The sequence below is a fragment of the Nomascus leucogenys genome, chromosome 12 (assembly GCF_006542625.1).
Source record: "Nomascus leucogenys isolate Asia chromosome 12, Asia_NLE_v1, whole genome shotgun sequence".
Taxonomy (NCBI): Eukaryota; Metazoa; Chordata; class Mammalia; order Primates; family Hylobatidae; genus Nomascus; species Nomascus leucogenys.
This window is the reverse complement of record NC_044392.1, coordinates 43,132,974-43,152,113: the sequence shown is the minus strand read 5'-3', so window position 1 is coordinate 43,152,113 and position 19,140 is coordinate 43,132,974. Positions and strand designations below refer to the sequence as shown.

Here is a 19,140-nt window from a genome sequence, read left to right as displayed (position 1 = left end):
AGTTTGTATTTCTGTGGGATCAGTGGTGATATCCCCTTTGTCATTTTTTATTGTGTCTATTTGATTCTTCTCTCGTTTCTTTTTTATTAGTCTTGCTAGCAGTCTATCAATTTCGTGGATCTTTCCAAAAAACCAGCTCCTGGATTCATTGATTTTTTGAAGGGTTTTTTGTGTCTTTATTTCCTTCAGTTCTGCTCTGATCTTAGTTATTTCTTGCCTTCTGCTAGCTTTTGAATATGTTTGTTCTTGCTTCTCTAGTTCTTTTAATTGTGATGTTAGGGCGTCAATTTTAGCTCTTTCCTGGTTTCTCTAGTGGGCATTTAGTGCTATAAATTTCCCTCTACACAGTACTTTGAATGTGTCCCAGAGATTCTGGTATGTTATGTCTTTGTTCTCATTGGTTTCAAAGAACATCTTTATTTCTGCCTTCATTTTGTTATGTATCCACTAGTCATTCAGGAGCAGGTTGTTCAGTTTCCATGTAGTTGAGTGGTTTTGAGTGAGTTTCTTAATCCTGAGTTCTAGTTTGATTGCCCTGTGGTCTGAGAGACAGTTTGTTATAATTTTGGTTGTTTTACATTTGCTGAGGAGAGCTTTACTTCCAACTATGTGGTCAATTTTGGAATAGGTGTGGTGTGGTGCTGAAAAAAATGTATATTCTGTTGATTTGGGGTGGAGAGTTCTGTAGATGTCTATTAGGTCTGCTTGATGCAGAGGTGAGTTCAATTCCTGGATATCCTTGTTAAATTTCTGTCTCATTGATCTGTCTAATGTTGACAGTGGGGTGTTAAAGTCTCCCATTATTATCGTGTGGGAGTCTAAGTCTCATTGTAGGTCACTAAGGACTTGCTTTATGAATCTGGGTGCTCCTGTATTGGGTGCATATATATTTAGGATAGTTAGTTCTTCTTGTTGAATTGATCCCTTTACCATTATGTAATGGCCTTGTCTCTTTTGATCTTTGTTCGTTTAAAGTCTGTTTTATCCAAGACTAGGATTGCAACCCCTGCTTTTTTTTGTTTTCCATTTTCTTGGTAGATCTTTCTCCATCCCTTTATTCTGAGCCTATGTGTGTCTCTGTACATGAGATGGGTTTCCTGAATACAGCACACTGATGGGTTTTGACTCTTTATCCAGCTTGCCAGTCTGTGCCTTTTAATTGGAGCATTTAGCCCATTTACATTTAAGGTTAGTATTTTTATGTGTGAATTTGATCCCGTCATTATGATATTAGCTGGTTATTTTGCTCAGTAGTTGATGCAGTTTCTTCCTAGCCTTGATGGTCTTTACAATTTGGCATGTTTTTGCAGTGGCTGGTATTGGTTGTTCCTTTCCATGTTTAGTGCTTCCTTCAGGAGCTCTTTTAGGGCAAGCCTGGTGGTGACAAAATCTCTCAGCATTTGCTTGTCTGTAAAGTATTTTATTTCTCCTTCACTTATGAAGCTTAGTTTGGCTGGATATGAAATTCTGGGTTGAAAATTCTTTTCTTTAAGAATGTTGAATATTGGCCCTCACTCTCTTCTGGCTTGTAGAGTTTCTGCCGAGAGATCAGCTGTTAGTCTGATGGGCTTCCCTTTGTGGGTAACCTGACCTTTCTGGCTGCCCTTAACATTTTTTCCTTCATTTCAAATTTGGTGAATCTGACAATTATGTGTCTTGGAGTTGCTCTTCTTGAGGAGTATCTTTGTGGCATTCTCTGTATTTCCTGAATTTGAATGTTGGCCTGCCTTGCTAGATTGCAGAAGTTCTCCTGGATAATATCCTGCAGAGTGTTTTCCAACTTGGTTCCATTCTCCCTGTCACTTTCAGATACACCAATTAGATGTAGATTTGGTCTTTTCACATAGTCCCATATTTCTTGGAAGCTTTGTTCATTTCTTTTTATTCTTTTTATCTAAACTTCTCTTCACACTTCATTTCATTCATTTCGTCTTCCATTGCTGTTACCCTTTCTTCCAGTTGATCGCATCAGTTACTGAGGCTTGTGCATTCATCACGTAGTTCTTGTGTTGTGGTTTTCAGCTCTATCAGGTCCTTTAAGGACTTCTCTGCATTGGTTATTCTAGTTAGCCATTCATCTAATTTTTTTTCAAAGTTTTTAACTTGTTTGCCATTGGTTCGAACTTCCTCCTTTAGCTCGTGGTGTTTTGATCTTCTGAAGCCTTCCTCTCTCAACTCATCAAAGTCATTCCCCATCCAGCTTTGTTCCATTGCTGGTGAGGAGCTGTATTCCTTTGGAGGAGGAGAGGCCCTCTGATTTTTAGAGTTTCTGTTTTTTCTGCTCTGTGTTTTCCCCATATATGTGGTTTTATCTACCTTTGGTCTTTTGTGATGGTGACGTACAGATGGGCTTTTGGTGTGGATGCCCTTTCTGTTTGTTAGTTTTCCTTCTAACAGTTAGGACACTCTGCTGCAGGTCTTTTGGAGTTTACTGGAGGTCCACTCCAGAACCTGTTTGCCTGGGTATCAGCAGCGGTGGCTGCAGAACAGCAGATATTGGTGAACCACAAATGCTGCTGCCTGATCGTTCCTCTGGAAGTTTTGTCTCAGAGGAGTACCCAGCCATGTGAGGTGTCAGTCCGCCCCTACTGGGGGGTGCCTCCCAGTTAGGCTACTCGGGGGTCAGGAACCCACTCGAGGAGGGAGTCTGCCTGTTCTCAGATCTCAAGTTCCATGCTGGGAGAACCACTACTCTCTTCAAATCTGTCCAACAGGGACATTTAAGACTGCAGAGGTTATTGCTGTCTTTTCTTTGTCTGTGCCCTGCCCCAGAGGTGGAGCCTACAGAGGCAGGCAGGCCTCCTTGAGCTGTGGTGGTCTCCACCCAGTTCTAGCTTCCTGGCTGCTTTGTTTAACTACTCCAGCCTGAGCAATGGCAGGCACCCCTCCCCCAGCCTGGCTGCCACCTTGCAGTTTGATCTCGGACTGCTGTGCTAGCAATGAGTGAGGCTCCGTGGGCATAGGACCCTCAGAGCCAGGTGCGGGATATAATCTCCTGGTGTGCCACTTGTTAAGCCTATTGGAAGAGCACGGTATTAGGGTGAGAGTGATCTGATTTTCCAGGTGCCGTCTGTCACCCCTTTCTTTGACTAGGAAAGGGAATTCCCTGACCCCTTGCACTTCTTGGGTGAGGCAATTCCTCACCCTGCTTTGGCTCACACACGGTGCATTGCACCCACTGTCCTGCACCCACCTTCCGGCACTCCCCAGTGAGATGAACCCAGTACCTCAGTTGGAAATGCAGAAATCACTCATCTTCTGCGTTGCCCATGCTGGTGAGAGGTGACAGCATCCTGGCAGTCCTCACAGCCCTTGCTAGCTCTTGGTGCCTCCTCTGCCTGGGCTCCCACTTTTTTGGCACTTGTGGAGCCCTTCAGCCCGCCGCTGCACTGCGGGAGCCCCTTTCTGGGCTGGCCAAGGCCAGAGCCGGCTCCCTCAGCTTGCAGGAAGGTGTGGAGGGTGAGGCGCCAGTGGGAACCAGGGCTGCATGCGGCACTTACGGGCCAGCTGGAGTTTCAGGTGGGCGTGGGCTTGGCAGGCCCTGCACTCGGAGCAACTGGCCGGCCCTGCTGGCCCTGGGCAATGAGGGGCTTAGCACCCAGGCCAGCGGCTGTGGAGGGTGTACTGGGTCCCCCAGCAGTGCCAGCCCACTGGCGCTGCGCTTGATTTCTCGCAGGGCCTTAGCTGCCTTCCTGCGGGACTGGGATCAGGACCTGCAGCCCGTCATGCCTGAGCCTCCCACCCCCTGCGTGGGCTCCTGTGCAGCCCGAGCCTCCCCGATGAGCGCCGCCCCCCTGCTCCACGGCGCCCAGTCCCATCGACCACCCAAGGGCGGAGGAGTGTGGGCGCACGGCACAGGACTGGCAGGCAGCTCCGCCTGCAGCCCCGGTGGGGGATCCACTGGGTGAAGCCAGCTGGGCTCCTGAGTCTGGAGGGGACGTGGAGAACCTTTATATCTAGCTCAGGAATTGTAAATACACCAATTGGCACTCTGTATCTAGCTCAAGGTTTGTAAACACACCAATCAGCACCCTGTGTCTAGCTCAGGGTTTGTGAATGCATCAATCAGCGCCTTGTCAAAACAGACCACTCGGCTCTACCAATCAGCAGGACGTGGGTGGGGCCAGAGAAGAGAATAAAAGCAGGCTGCCCGAGCCAGCAGTGGCAACCCACTTGGGTCCCCTTCCACACTGTGGAAGCTTTGTTCTTTTGCTCTTTGCAAAAAATCTTGCTACTGCTCACTCTTTGGGTCCACACTGCTTTTATGAGCTGTAACACTCACCACGATGGTCTGCTGCTTCACTCCTGAAGCCAGCAAGACCACGAGCCCACCAAGAGGAACAAACAACTCCAGACGCACCACCTTAAGAGCTGTAACACCACGAAGGTCTGCAGCTTCACTCCTGAGCCAGTGAGACCACGAACCCACCAGAAGGAAGAAACTCTGAACACATCTGAACATCAGAAGGAACAAACTCCAGATGCGCCACTTTAAGAGCTGTAACACTCACCGCTAGGGTCCGCAGCTTCATTCTTGAAGTCAGTGAGACCAAGAACCCACCAATTCCGGACACACTGGGAGCTGTAGACTGGAGCTGTTCCTATTCGGCCATCTTGTCTCCCACTGATCAAATTATAAATCAGTCAAATAAGATATTTCAAACACAATGGTATTAGGTACGGCTAACTGAACTGATTGAATTGCTTTATTCAAAGATGTTACCAGTTGATGGCAATTAGATCCACTACCACTGGAAAACATACATTGACCTCTTATAAAAGAGTTACTGAAATACCTATGCCCTTAATAATGGAAACGCAGGTATTAGCCCTTCTTATAAACTCTCACATGGCTGAATAGTGCAAGGCTTTAATGCATTATCCCAAAGCATATTTTCACTAGCTAAAAGAAACCCGTTGTGGCCTGTCAAATGATGATAATCATATCTTTCACAGTCTAAAACTCAGAAATTGGGTCTTTTGGAAGTGACATCTGGGAAAGACTGCTCTTGACCTCTAGTGGAAGGGAACAATACCAAGTTTTCTTCGCAAACTTCAGGGCCTTAAGTCTTGGATCCACATCTCTCAGCTCAAAATGGGCCCTCGAGACTCCTGAAACTGTACACCTATTAGAGATCTTAAGGTGAAGCTGACTACAGAAGATTTGGCCATAAGCAGATGGCATTCTAGATGTGGACAGCTCTCCCAAGATTGATGATCAAGACTTCTCTGGTATCACAAAAGTCTTGTCTTTTTTACTGTGTTTCTTTTTATTTGAATCTCTTCTCTTTTCTTACAGGAAAATCCATGGGACCATAATCTGTGAATGGCTTTAGTGAAGGCTTATGCTCTAGCAAGAAACCAGAGCAATTTTGGGGCGTGTGGACTAATGCCCCCAAATGATAAAACAATTCCATTAATGCCAGTGCCTCTTTGTTTTCCCAGTGAGGGTCCACCTGAAATCTCAAAGGAAGGTTGGAAAGCTATCCCTGATATTCTAGCATCACTGCTATTTGGCTTCCTGCACTCAATGGAAACAATACCCTAACCTTTCCAATAATTAACCTAATCACTACCAAGTATATGAAATCTATCCAAGTGATGCCTGCAGAAGGGATATTGTGCCTCCAGGTATTGCAAACTCAAGACCTGGGGACTACCTATGTGGGTAAGAGTAATTGCTTATATGATCTTACTAGATTAAATGTAGTAAGGTGTCTTTCCACTAAACATGGTTATGTACCCTTACAGTATGCTATAAAAGGACCACAAAAAGGTTAGTTTCCTACTGGACCTTGTTCAGGAGCTATGCTGACTTATGGGCGGATAAATTTATTAATAACTTGACCTCTGCTCAAACACCACTAGGTATTTTTCACCTCATTTTCAGCCCCTGAGATCCTATATTGGGTCTGTGGAGAATTTGTGTACCCTGTTGTACACTGCCTCCTTGCCGGCTTGGATCTTTCTGTTTGGTTTTGCTCACTCCTGCCTTCCAAAAAGCTCTGCCTGAAATTTCCCATGGTACTCACATGCCAAAGAGGTCAATAACTGAAATTAGAACCAACCTCAAAACAGATGAAGATCAGTTATTTTCTATTGAGGAAAGGCTCCAATAAAGTTCCTGGGGGCTCACTGTTGGCAGCAGTGGGGTACTAGTTGCATGGAGTTTGAAACCAATCTGTTCAAGTTGGGGAAAAATCTTGAATTTGGAGCCAATGAGACCTCCAGGGTTGAAGACACTTTCTAAAACATTTTTGTTTAACTAAAACACTTAATGACACATCTTATAGCCTTAGATCTCCTTTTTGCCCCTATTGGGCGTTGTATGTGGTGCTGAACAAAACTGAATGTTGCACTTATCTTTTCTCTGATTTTACTACTATCTGACACTTACTTAAAAAGGTAGCTAATATTGCTGTTCCTCTAGATGCTGCCACCAAATACATTAAGGAATTTATTTTTGTTTAGGGGAAAGACACATAATGTATTTACAGGAGCAGCTAACAATTGGTTTGCAGGCATCCTGCATAGTGGATGGCAAACTTGGCTATTACAAGGTTTTCTTTTTTTTTTTTTCCACAATAAAGTTATTTAGTTATTTTTCTGGATGCTGGAGACAAACATCTTTATTAAAGACACTACCAAAATTTTGGCAAACATTTCAAAACAGATTTGTAAACACAATGCCTCCCTTTTCAACTGGCAGCACTTTGAAAAGACAATACAATAAGACAATGCAACTTGAATCAACATTAGTTCAAAATCCTTATATTTTTGACCACATAACTTCTGTTCCCACATGATAAAACAAGTGACAGTTTAAATCAACGTCAACACATAAACTACATGAAATGGAAGTTTGTGTGGTTTGATGAATCACAATATGTTATGGTTAAATATATCCACTCTTTTTTATATTCCTGGCACCAGGATGAAAAAAATCTTTAAATATACATCTTATGTAGGTAATAGCTTCTCTGCACATCCCTCTTCAAAAAATACTTTCTAACGGTATATAAATAGGTTACCTACACATTTAATTTTATAATTTTGTCCCAAAACTATAGATGTTTCATTTTAATGACATATCAATTTTTGCCCAACATTAATAAAGCTGACAAACTCATTGAAATGGAAATGCTTTTGTCTTCCACAACAAAAGTTGCAATTTGATAGAAAAAACAAAACAAAACAAAAAAACACCCTATAGTAACTTAAAAAGGTAGCTAATATTGGTAGCTAATAAGGTAGCTACAGTAACACTAGTCAGTTGTTTAACCTGAGCATTTGGCCTACTAGGAGTAGCAGCTTTTTTTCCTTCATGCACGCTCACATCCACACCATCTCTGCACACATACAGATTGAGCACACACTTCCAAATGCTGGTAGGCTACAATATGCTTCCCATTGCTCTAATCAAGTGGGAAACAGTGTAGCTAGTGATTAACCACACTATGTACACAACTAGCAAACACCTTAAGGCAACCATTGCAATGGGGGGTTAACTTGCAGGGCGGATTTAATGTTCTAGATCAAGTCAGCCTGTATACACATGTGTGTATGTGAATCTATACACATACACCTTTCTATTTTTTAACCCTCCAAGACAATGTTTATTTTTTTAATTTTGTGCAAATTTCTAAATATTCTACCATTTAAGGCAAAGAGTTTGCATTAAGAAAGATCAGAAAATAGGCTTACGTTTATCCAAAAGCATTTCACCTTGCAAATTACTGTTGTTCTTTTTTAAACACATACAACTTTTAAGTGTGGAAAGTGGATCCCCAATATCTAAAAAATCATTTCTAGTAACAAACACAAGTTTTTGAGGAAAAAAAATGATTTGAAATATAGACAATGGATCCCCAATACCTAAAAAATTATTTCCATTAACAAACACAAGTCTTGGGAGTGGGGTGGTGGGGAGAACCAGAAAGAGCAGCTTCAAAATGCAGGGAAGCAAAGTAAAATGGAAAAGAAAAAGTAACTGAAGTTTACTAATACTGAAACTTTCAACAGCCAAAGTTTCACCTTTTTAGAATCTAGAGCAACTCATTTGGAATTTTAAATAAATAAGCTTAAGTTTGTTCACATCTTCTGGTCCAAGCAGAGTTCTAGGGCCGTGACTCTGCCTACTGTTGGTCAAATTCACCTAGTAGTCTTTTAATGTGAGCTAGCTTGTTATGAAGATATTCACATCTGTATTTTTCTTATGGTAATTGGGACTAGACTGCCTTATCTTCCGATATTCTTGTAAGACTTCTTCATGAACATTCTGATACTCTTTTGAGCCTGGAGAAAGGCGCTTTCTTTGTGCATCTAGTCTGATAAATCTTCTAGTTACAGTCTCCATCCTGGCATGCAAAACTCTGTACTCATCATACTCTGCATTGAAGTCATCCTTATAATTCTGGCATTGCTCATAGGAGATGATAGCGATATATTTTATCAAATAATCTAGGAGTTCAATTGCTGAAGGTTCCATGGAGGCAGTGCAATCCTCTTTAACTCCTCCACTGGAATTTGGACTGGAGTTATTTAGCTTGGCAATTTCCTCTTCTCTCTTAAGATCTTCCTCCTTTTCCTCAATAGTCTCAATGTTGTGCTTTTTTATTTGGTCCTTTTCCTTATGTTTTTTAGACTTCTTTTTGGACTTTTTGTGAGACATTGAATGGTTTTCTTCCATAGGCTTTGGACACTCTAATAGAACTGAACCAGGGGGTAAGGTTTCCAGAGAAGTCCTAGAGGTATATATGTCTTGCTGGTCCTCATAGATACTATCATTTTGACTAAAACTGTCAAAAGGTAGGTCTCGAGTCCCCCGGCCTTCTGGAGTGCTAGGGGAATTGGAGTTAGAATTTACAATCTGAGGAGGATGTGAGACGGGCAGATGGGTTGAAGGCAGTGGTGGAGGGGTGGGGATGGCAGCAGCTGCAGGGGGCACCGGGAGGCCTGTAGCAGATTTTTCACTGGTGGGATTCAAATGACCATTTAGTGTTGGTGGTACTGTTTGTCAGGTGAGATATTTGGGCCTTTTTATTCATTAAAGGATCAATAAACTCTGCATCCAAAAGCCGTTTCTGAGGAGAAGATATAGCGTCTCTACTAGAACATACAGGAGATTCTGAATGGCTGGTGCCTGCAGCATTCTGAGATGGATTTAGTTTTCTAGAGAGCACTGACTCCAATGACCGCCTGTCTATTTCACTGTATCCCGGCCAGTCTCTTTGAAGCTCTTTAAAAACATAATCCTTTAAGGTATATGAGAGGTCCTTAGAATTCAGATTGGCTACCTGTTGCAGAATTGCTCCCTGGGAGTTCTTGTCTTTTTGATTGACACCATCCTTCTGGAGTCTAGCAAGTAGCTCCGGTTTCTTGTAGGCCTTCAGGGCCACTAAGTGAATCACCCTGCCCCTGTATGGCCTCTGAGAGACGCTGCTGCTGCGAATTGTATTTGCAGGGTTCATGGGGGTTGACCTTTTCCTCTCAGGAACTGTATTTGAAACAGCTTGAGGTGCTTTCCGAATTTGCACTCTTTTCCCTACATATGGTCCACCGAGTTTGATAACTTTTGTGCTTCGGTTGCGGGATTCCTCCTCTGCCTGGGTCATTCTTTCTCGTGTCATCTGATCCGAGGTGTTTGTTGCACACACTGTAATTTTATCTTGTATAAATCCCAGGCAATTGAGCTGGGAGGCTCCAGAGCTGGAGAATGTTTGCTGGATGCAGTCAAAGCTGCCCTGAGGGTTGTCTTTGCCCACACTTGACAAATAAAAGTTAAAGTTATGAACTTCATTGAGGGGATCATTTTTGGAATTTTGACAAGCCCCTGGAGTCTTTGGAACTGAATTGAAGGTCGAAAAGGAATTAAATTCTTGTGGCTCTGGTAAGTCTCCAGCGCCCGGATCGCCTTCTCCGTGAGCTTCACATGCAGTATGGTGATGTGGTCCTGCTCCAGCCGTCGCAGGACAGCCTATAGCGCTGCGCCACCGCCCCCGCCGCCATCTTAAACTCCCCGGGGTGCCGCCGCAGCCGCTCCAGCTCTAGCCTCCACTGCCACGGAGGCTGCTTGGGCTTCTGCGGCAGCTGCCACTGCTAGGGCCATCCCGCTGCTGACGTTCCGTCATATACTGCGCGGAGGCCGACCTCGGACTGCCACTGCCGCCACCCCCCCCACCCTCTGGCCCCGCCCCGGGCTCGTCTCATTGGTCTCGTTCCCTTCAGGACCGCCCTCATTGGCCGCCCTCCACTTTCACGGGGGCGGGGCCCAACGTCGCTGGAGTTTTGCTCCTGGGACTGGACGTCCCAGAGGTAAGAGAACTATTACAGGGTTTTATAATCCTTATATTTCTTTTAGTGGATCTCCAGGTTACTGTGGTTTGTATTATCAGGCCACTTACAAAAATGAATACCTCTTTAAATCAGGCCATTTTACAGCAAACTATGGTCCTTGATCACCATTATGCTCTGAACAAAGACTATGACCAATTGCACTTGAATACTGTTGAAATTTCTTTATTGACTGAACTTTGAATTGTTTGATTTTGATCAGTTTGGCTTGTGGAAAGTCCTATTAAGAAGAGTTCTTTAGTTCGTTGGTATTATCCTCCTGATAGCTATTACAAAAGTTTCCCTTATGCATCCCCTCAAGAATCTTAAATTCTCATATGCAGCTATCCTTTGTACATTAAATGGTCTCCTTATGGTTAGGATAACAAAAACATGAAGAAAGCATATAAGATTCCAACTAATTTGACATTGTAAATTGTGAATTCTTAACTGAAACCAAGTAAGTCCCTTATGATCAGGCTCCAAGGTTTTGGTCAGCCTCTCAAAATTGAGAGGCTGAAACCCTTTGACCAAAATTAACCCATTTGCCCCTTCCCTCCAGCTCCTGGAAACCACTACCCTAACTCTGTTTCCATAAAATAGTAAACTATTTTAGAGTCCACATATAAGTGAGATCATGTAGTACCCACCGTGGGCTTATTTTAAGGCTCTGAGTAAATCACCATCTCTCTGTGCCAGGGTATTCTGAGTCAGTCTTGTTATAAAATATTTTGTTTAGGTAACATATTGCAAAACATTTCATAATTCAATGGTTCCTTTCCCAGAAAAAAAGCAGTGAAAGTTCCAGTAGCCAAAAAGTGTCTAACTCAACTGACCTTTGGGAAAAAATATCGGTATAACTCCAGATAGTCCTAACTTCTGAAGGTAATACTGCCTGGCCTCTGTTGATAAACAAACAAAACCAAAAAAACCACACACACAAACCAGCTTCTTGTCTTTAAGTGTGCAAGAATGTTAGCACTTAAAATTTTTAAGATACACAAAAACTAAACAGAACTGTTCAAGTTTTTAAAGGGAGCTTGGAAATTTGAAGAAAGTAAAGTTAAAAATATTGCCCCATGAGTTATATAATTATTTTTCTTTTTACTTCTCATAGCTTCCCTCCTAGCCATTATTTAGGCATTTTTGTATCCGAATTTAGTAATTTAGCACCTTATTTGTTACAAGAACATGGTTACTATGTTATTTTAAGCCTTTTTGGGCAAATTACACATAATTAGATAGGCTGGGTTACGACTGTCTACAAGATCCCAGCCTAGAGTGTGGTGCAGTAGCCTATTTTCTCTAGGACTCTTGCTGCAACAGGATATGGGAGAAGGGAAACATTAACTTTAGCAGAATGGGAGGAACCAGATTAGGGAGACATGATCCTTGCATTCCGGCCCCTCTCCAGCTGATTTAGAAGAGGACATAGAGGGAGACAGACATATGGCCATTTCTATAATTATAAACTCTGCTACATGCTGAGAGGATAGCTTCTCAAAGCCAGTTAGTGTACAAGCAGTGGAGGTGGGGACTGGCCTACTTCTCCTGCTTAGGGTCACACAGTCTGGCAGATCTGGAAAGACTTCCCTGAGAAAGTGACCTTGGAACTGATATCTTAGTGGAAATAACTAGGCATTGGGAGGGGGTGAGGTGAGGAGAAGGTCAAGAACTTTCATGTAGAGGGAACTTTGTGCAGAGACCTTAGGCAGGAAGAGGTTTTGCATAGCGGAGGAACTGAAAGCTAACAGCCAGGCTACACAGTACAGAGCAAATGATGCTGGGGTGTGAGGTGATGTCAAAAGGTAGACACCAGGGCTGGAGGGCGCATAATCTTGCGGGCTGTGCTAATTTGATTTTGTTTTCTACCCAAGAATACTACTTCAGGAGATCAGGCAAAAGGTTAGGGTGATGGTGACAGTGGAAATGTAGAAAAAGGAATTTATTCAAGAGGTATTTAAAAAGAAGTGAAATAGAGATGAGTTGGCGATAGATTGGATAAAAAGAGTGAGGGAGAGGGAGGTGCCAGGCTGCAGCCCAGGTTCTGAGTTGCCAAAGAGGGGTCTTTTCCTCAAGGTGAGCTAAGGCTTGGAACCACGATTTTTGGTCACTTTTTCTTATTTTCAGTGTGAGAAGTGGCGAGTTGGCTGTCCAGGTACACATTGTCATCTTACACTTATTGTTTAAAACAGAGGCTTATATTTGGAGAGTGAATGAGTGAGGAGCCAGAGGAGAAGGTAAGCCGGCAGAGGCCAGGGAGGAGAGGAGGAAGAAGACAGTCTGGGGGCGCGCCCCCAAAAAGGAGTCAGGGAAGACAGAGCAGAGGCCGGGGAAGGGAGAGCAAGGACCATGACAGGAGGAAAGAGAGGCTAGGGAACACTGAGGTGGAGGAATCCTGGGATATGACAGTTGTAAAGAATTGTAGCCAACCTAATCCAGTTCTCTCAATGTGCAATGAGGAAATTAATTTTCATGCGTTTACTTTATTGTAAATGTGGTACTTGCACTTGAGAAATTTTGGAAAACAAAGATGTAAAGCAGATTAAGATCACTCATAGTCTTTCCACCTGGAGACATCTACTGCTAAAGCAAGGACTTTGCTCCTTTTTTCCCTTTGCATTTTTACCATGGTTGGAATTGTAACACAATCACAACCTTATGTCCTGCTTCCAAAACATAAATAATGGTTGTAAAGCGTCCCACACGTTGACCCAAAGTCTCCGTTGAAACAGGAAATTGAGACACGCCGGTTGTGAAACCTACTGAAGTGAGCGGCGGCACCAGGATTGCTGGGACCCCGACCTCTTTGCAGCTTGCACAGCTAAGGGCGAGGGCGCCCTTCCGCGGAAGCAGCAAACCGCCGGCTAGCCCAGCGAGGAGGGCTGCCAGGGTCCGGGCTTGGGAATTGGCTGGCACCCAGCGCAAAGAGACGTGAGCTGAGCGGAAGGGGAGAAGAGTGCGCAAGTCAGAGGGCGGAGCGCGGCGGCGCTACGCGATGTCACTACGCCGGGCGATATGGGGTGCCTGCTGTTTCTGCTGCTCTGGGCGCTCCTCCAGGCTTGGGGAAGCGCTGTAGGTGGGTGGAACGAGGGCGCCTGGGTGCGCTCGCGGGAGGGCGGAGAGAGGGAGCTGGGTAGGGACGGAGGGCAACGCCTGATGGGGACTGGTGAGACCCGGGACGCACTGGCGCGATCCAGGTAGAAAACTCGCTGCTCCCTGGCTCCGGGGAGAGGCAGCGCGGCACAGAGTTCTCTGGCATCAGCCCCCTCCTGAAGCTCATCTCCTCTTGTTTCTTTCTTTCTTTCTTCCTTCTCTTTACGCTGGCTGCTCTCCCGGCCACTTGCTACGCGCCTCCAATTTTCATTCTCTCCCAGTCCCGCAAAGGCTTTTCCCCCTCCGCTTCCTCCAGATCTCGTCCTTCGCCAATAGCAGCTGGACGCGTACCGATGGCTTGGTGTGGCTGGGGGAGCTGCAGACGCACAGCTGGAGCAACGACTCGGACACCGTCAGCTCTCTGAAGCCTTGGTCCCAGGGCACGTTCAGCGACCAGCAGTGGGAGACGCTGCAGCATGTATTTCGGGTTTATCGAAGCAGCTTCACCAGGGACGTGAAGGAATTCGCCAAAATGCTACGCTTAGCCTGTGAGCTGAGGGATAGGATCCTGGGCCGGTACCCAAGGGGAGAGAATGGCCACAGAAGCTCAACTGGTAGACTGTGGCACCACCTGATCAGATTCTCTGCTCTGTCCACCCTCTTCTGATTTCCCTTCTACCTGGAGATGTCCCAGCCTTTGGCTCTTCAAAGTATCCCTCGTTCCTGCCTACTCCAGGTCACTTACTTTCCTTTCCCTGAAGTCTGGGTCCCCATTATAACCTGCACATCAATTTCTTCTCTTTCATCTCTCCCAGTCTTTTAAACCCTTCTTTGATTTCTCTCCATTCCTCTCCACAGATCCCGTGGAGCTCCAGGTATCCGCTGGCTGTGAGGTGCACTCTGGGAACGTCTCAAATAACTTCTTCCATGTAGCATTTCAAGGAAGAGATATCCTGAGTTTTCAAGGAACTTCTTGGGAGCCAGCCCAAGAGGCCCCACTTTGGGTAAACTCGGCCATCCAAGTGCTCAACCAGGACAAGTGGACGAGGGAAACAGTGCAGTGGCTTCTTAATGGCACCTGCCCCCAATTTGTCAGTGGCCTCCTTGAGTCAGGGAAGTCGGAACTGGAGAAGCAAGGTCAGCCTACCTTCCTTACTCCCTGCACTCCACTTCAGGGTTCCAAACAGGCTTTTCCATTCCAGGGTTCTCCTCCCTTTGAGCATTCAAAGAAGAGGAAGGCCCAGGAGGGGCAGGATAAGGGGTGAGGGTATTTATTCATTTCACAGACATCAACTGAACACCTCTTGGGTTCCATGAATTCAATTAATGAACAACTGGGGGTGAACGGTGTCAGGCAGTTAGGATCCCTGCTTGGTAGGGGGATGTTAGTTAACGCAATGCTTGAAATAGGCTACATATGTTATTTCAAAACAAAGGGTGTTATAGGGGAACAGACAAGGGGCATTCATAGGAGGCTGGGACCAGAGAAGAAGAAAGAGTATCAGGGCAGGCTCCCTGAAGAAAGTGGGACAAATGGATTGAAAGTTGTGGGAGACTTCATTTCCAGAAGTGAACATGTCAGGGGCATACAGGAAGGAGGGAAATAAAGACCTGAAAGTCAAAAAGGATGGTATGAGGCCTGGAGCCTCTAATGCAGAGTTTTCACTTTAAGTTCCCCCCCATTCCCTTGTTGGATACAGTGAAGCCCAAGGCCTGGCTGTCCCGTGGCCCCAGTCCTGGCCCTGGCCATCTGCTGCTGGTATGCCATGTCTCAGGATTCTACCCAAAGCCTGTATGGGTGAAGTGGATGCGGGGTGAGCAGGAGCAGCAGGGCACTCAGCCAGGGGACATCCTGCCCAATGCTGACGAGACATGGTATCTCCGAGCGACCCTGGATGTGGTGGCTGGGGAGGCGGCTGGCCTGTCCTGTCGGGTGAAGCACAGCAGTCTAGAGGGCCAGGACATCGTCCTCTACTGGGGTGAGAAAGAGCTGGGCCCAGGCTGGAAATGGCAGGAGGTGGTTCTCAGGCATAGAGGGAGGCACTGGGGAGGGATGTGGCTTGATATACCCAGGTTAGAGGAGTTTCAGAGATGAGGCCCCTAATAAAAGGGATAGAGAGAGGGGTTCCAGATACAGGAAGGAGGGAAATAAAGACCTGAAAGTCAAAAAGGATTGAAATAGTGTTCTGTATACAAGAAGAAACAAGACTACAAAACTCAAGGATCCAGAAGTAGGCAGTGAATAAACAATCCCAGGAGGATTCATTCCTCAGCATAAACAGAGCCAGGCCCTTGGGAAGTCAGGTTAGCAAAGATAGCTTGGTTGGTTGAGTGCTCCCTCTGTAGGGGCTGATGAATCTGCATATAGTATCTCATCTCATCATTCACAGTTTTCTTTGAAGCAAGTACTGCTCTTTTCATTTTATAGATGAGGAAATGAAGGCTGAGATAGGTTAACTGCCTGGAGCCATATAGAAAGTGGACGGGCTGGATTTAGATTCAGGTCTGCCTTGCTACAAAGCTGTTGCCCTTTCCCTCTATGCTACACTAGCAAATGCCAAAGTGGGCTGAATTTGGGATGCCCAGGCACTGAAAACAAGATGGGGAATCTAAACTTATGGGGAATAGAAATTGGGGTTTTAAGTGGAGGAGGAAATAAGAAGCACCTGGTACCCTCACACACATGCCTAGACCAGGGGATTGGATATAGAGAGGGAGGGGTCCTGTGCTAAGGGACAGCCTGTGTTCCTCCAAAGCAGGTGGGAGCTACACCTCCGTGGGCTTGATCGCCTTGGCAGTCCTGGCATGCTTGCTGTTCCTCCTCATTGTAGGCTTTACCTCCTGGTTTAAGAGGCAAACGTAAGTCTCCCCTTTCCCTTTCCTCAACCTCTCTCCCCTTCATTTCTGGCTTCCCTTTTCCTTAATGGTCTTTCCCTTTCTGTTCTCTCACAGTTCCTATCAGGGCATCCTGTGACTCGCCTTGCCACATCTGTGTCTCTGGAACCCAGGACCTCTGGACCTCAGGTTCCCAAGACTTCAGTCCTGGTCTGCTCAGGAATTGAAGATGAAAGGAATTAAAGATGAAAGGAGAGATACCTTGAAAAAGTAGAGAACAGTCATAAGGCAGCTTTCATCACACCCTTTTAACATTTATCTAAAAGAATTTAAATTCTTTTTTAAAAATTACACTACAAGTTTATAAGCCCAAATGGCTCTGTGAAATCAGAGGTGCAAATGTGTGCAAACTTGTATCTGAAGACCTACCAGGGACAAGGAGGTAAGAGCTGGTGTGAGTGTGTGTGATGGGATCTGCAATGAACTGGAACACACATGTCCTATCCAAAGGAATCAGCTGCAGCTGCTTGTTGTCAAGTATAAAGTCAGGACCTGGCTTGGCTTTAACCATTTTTCAAGAAAACTGGAAATCTGGATTTTCAGCAAACGTGCCTGATTTTAAAAGGTCGACTCAAGTTTTGACAAAATACTATGTGGGACACCCCAAATACATACCTACTGACTGATGACAAACCCAGGAGTTTGTGTCTCTTCTATAAAAAGTTTGCTCTGGATGTCATATTGGCAGTTAGAGGACACAGTTTCTACTGTAAACTTGGATTTACAACTGAAGAAGGACATTTTCTCTTAAAAAGAAAGTTAGGTTATAAGAAACAGAGGCGTTTCACATTTTTACTTGGTGTAATTAATAAATGAAGAGAAACCATAGTGTGTGTGTATTATGTTGTAAAAAACTACTCTGAGTAAGGATATTTCTCTCAAATGGTCATCACTTTTTTCCTGGAAGAAGATTGTCATGAAGGCATCCCTTCCTTCCCAAAACAACAGCAGCAACAACAGCAGTGTCCTTTACTTATGGCTATTAAAAGAGACAATGTAGGGAAAGGGCCAGCACCACCTGGGCAAGCAAGAGCTGCAGCAATGATGGTGATGGTAGCCCAGCTATGCTGTGTTCTTATCTTAGAGAGGACAGAGCAGGAAACTTACAGGGGCAGCAGACCTTTCTAATGCCAAAGAAATAAGGAGGCCAAAATCTTGTTTGCCTAGCTGGGAGATAAATCTCCTGGCAGTCAGGGCCCCTGAACACCCAGAAAAAATAAGTGAGACTTAACTGCTGGGGAGTGTTTGCTTGAGAAAAGTAAGATTTCACACTCTCTATACTAGACTTGCACATATGAATTTAGGATGTGGGTGAAGATTCTGCTAGCTTCAATATATCTCAAAGCACTTGGATATGCCTATAATCCAAGTGCTTTGGGAGGCTGAGGTAGGAGGATTGCTTAAGGCCAGGCATTTGAAATCAGCCCGGGCAACATAGTGAGACCCTGTCTCTACAAAAAATTTAAAAATTAGCCAGCTGTGGTGGTGAGCGCCTGTAGTCCTAGCTACTCTGGAGGCTGAGGTGGGAGGATCCCTTGAGCCCATGAATTCCAGGTTAGTGAGAGCCGTGATTGTGTCACTACACTGTAAGGATGACAGAGGGAGACCCTGTCTTAAAAAATAAATTACGCTAGCTTCTAAATCAACGGTTCCCAAATTGTAGTAACCTGACCAGCAGCCTCAGCAGGACCCGGGAACTTGTTAGAAATGCAAATTGTTTTGGGCCTCATCCTATACCCGCTGAATGAGAAACTCTGGGTCTGGGAGAGGGCTCGATAGTCAAGCCCTCTAGTGATTCTGTTGCTTAGCTAAAATTAGAGAACCACTGTTCTTAGACATTGTGCAGTGTTATACAACAACTTCCTCAAAATGCTAAGTGAAAAGGAGATTGGCCTGGCGTTAGTCGGGGAAGGCGTCCTGGAGGGAGGGGAATTCGAAGCCGGGCTTTGAGAAACAAAGACAGTGAGATGAACCAGCAAATGCACTGGCTGAGGGGACTGGAGTTCTAGCCTCGGAACCAGTTTCCTCCTGTGCCAAAGGAGGATGATAATGTCTGCCTTGATTATATCCTAGACTTGTGGAGTTCAAGTGTGTAATGCCTTAAAAGATGTGGAGGCTGTTTCTGTGTTTGGTACCGCATCGCCCTCAGGTGGCGCTCTTCAGCTTAGGTTCCTCTAGCAGTGTCAAGCTTGTGAACCAACCCCACTGGCCTTCTGCATTCTGAGGGCACATGCGTTAAAGTCTCTACTGATGTCCTTTTGGAAATGCCTCTGCATGAATTTATGGTAGCTCTGACTCATCTTTAAACAATTTTAATTTATTTAGAAAATAAAGGCTTATCTCTCCAGGAAATTTTTTCTTCCTTCAAATAAATAGTTCCAAATATCTCAGAAAATTCTGAGAATTCATTTTAGAACATGTTAATACTCTTTTTATGAATATCATGTTTCTTATTGAGTGTTGTGCTGACTGTCGATTTATTACCACTCTGCTCCAAATTCATTCTTCATAATAGGCTCAGTGATAATGAACAGAGTTCCTTTAAAGTCAGCACAATGACTTTCTCCTTTAAATCAGCACATTGTTAAGCTTTTTCAGTAAAGGGCCCTGGAGGGACACAGCAGGAGGAAGGGGCTCTCCTGCAGCTTCCAGCTACTGCATGGTGGGTCAATGAAGGGGGTGTGAAGACATCCTGTGTGGCGCTGCCTGTGGTCCCTGCCCCGCCCTGTACCCCATTCTATCTGCAGACCCTCGCATCACCTGTGCTTAATCTGCTCACTGCCTGGAGGTTTCCACTGAGCAGTACTTCCTCTGCAA

The 19,140-nt window shown here is 45.1% G+C and overlaps 1 protein-coding gene and 1 pseudogene across 4 annotated transcripts; one reads left to right on the top strand and one right to left on the bottom strand.

Annotated features, from left to right (window-relative positions):
• Window positions 1–8,117: 8,117 nt before the first annotated feature.
• LOC100587010 lies at window positions 8,118–10,008 on the bottom strand (annotated as a pseudogene).
• A 267-nt stretch (window positions 10,009–10,275) lies between these two features.
• CD1D (CD1d molecule) lies at window positions 10,276–18,675 on the top strand. Of its 4 annotated transcripts, none has more exons than XM_003258648.4 (7): window positions 10,276–10,314; window positions 13,068–13,411; window positions 13,710–13,976; window positions 14,287–14,565; window positions 15,129–15,407; window positions 16,188–16,287; window positions 16,381–18,675. In XM_003258648.4, the coding sequence occupies exons 2-7, from the start codon at window positions 13,351–13,353 to the stop codon at window positions 16,400–16,402; spliced, it is 1,008 nt and encodes a 335-aa protein (XP_003258696.2). In that variant the 5' UTR covers window positions 10,276–10,314; window positions 13,068–13,350; the 3' UTR covers window positions 16,403–18,675. The 4 variants fall into 4 exon arrangements, with proteins under 4 accessions (XP_003258696.2, XP_030679069.1, XP_030679070.1 ...); XM_030823209.1 differs by lacking the exon at window positions 10,276–10,314 and adding an exon at window positions 12,196–12,411; XM_030823211.1 differs by lacking the exon at window positions 10,276–10,314 and having other exon boundaries at window positions 13,144–13,411; window positions 13,745–13,976; window positions 16,381–17,151.
• The last annotated feature ends 465 nt before the right edge of the window (window positions 18,676–19,140 follow it).

Coding starts and splice junctions, on each gene's coding strand:
- CD1D (XM_003258648.4), top strand. CDS start 13,351: ATGGGGTGCCTGCTGTTTCTGCTGCTCTGGGCGCTCCTCCAGGCTTGG. Junction 14,566..15,128: donor GTCGGAACTGGAGAAGCAAG/GTCAGCCTACCT, acceptor TGTTGGATACAG/TGAAGCCCAAGGCCTGGCTG. Junction 15,408..16,187: donor GGACATCGTCCTCTACTGGG/GTGAGAAAGAGC, acceptor CCTCCAAAGCAG/GTGGGAGCTACACCTCCGTG.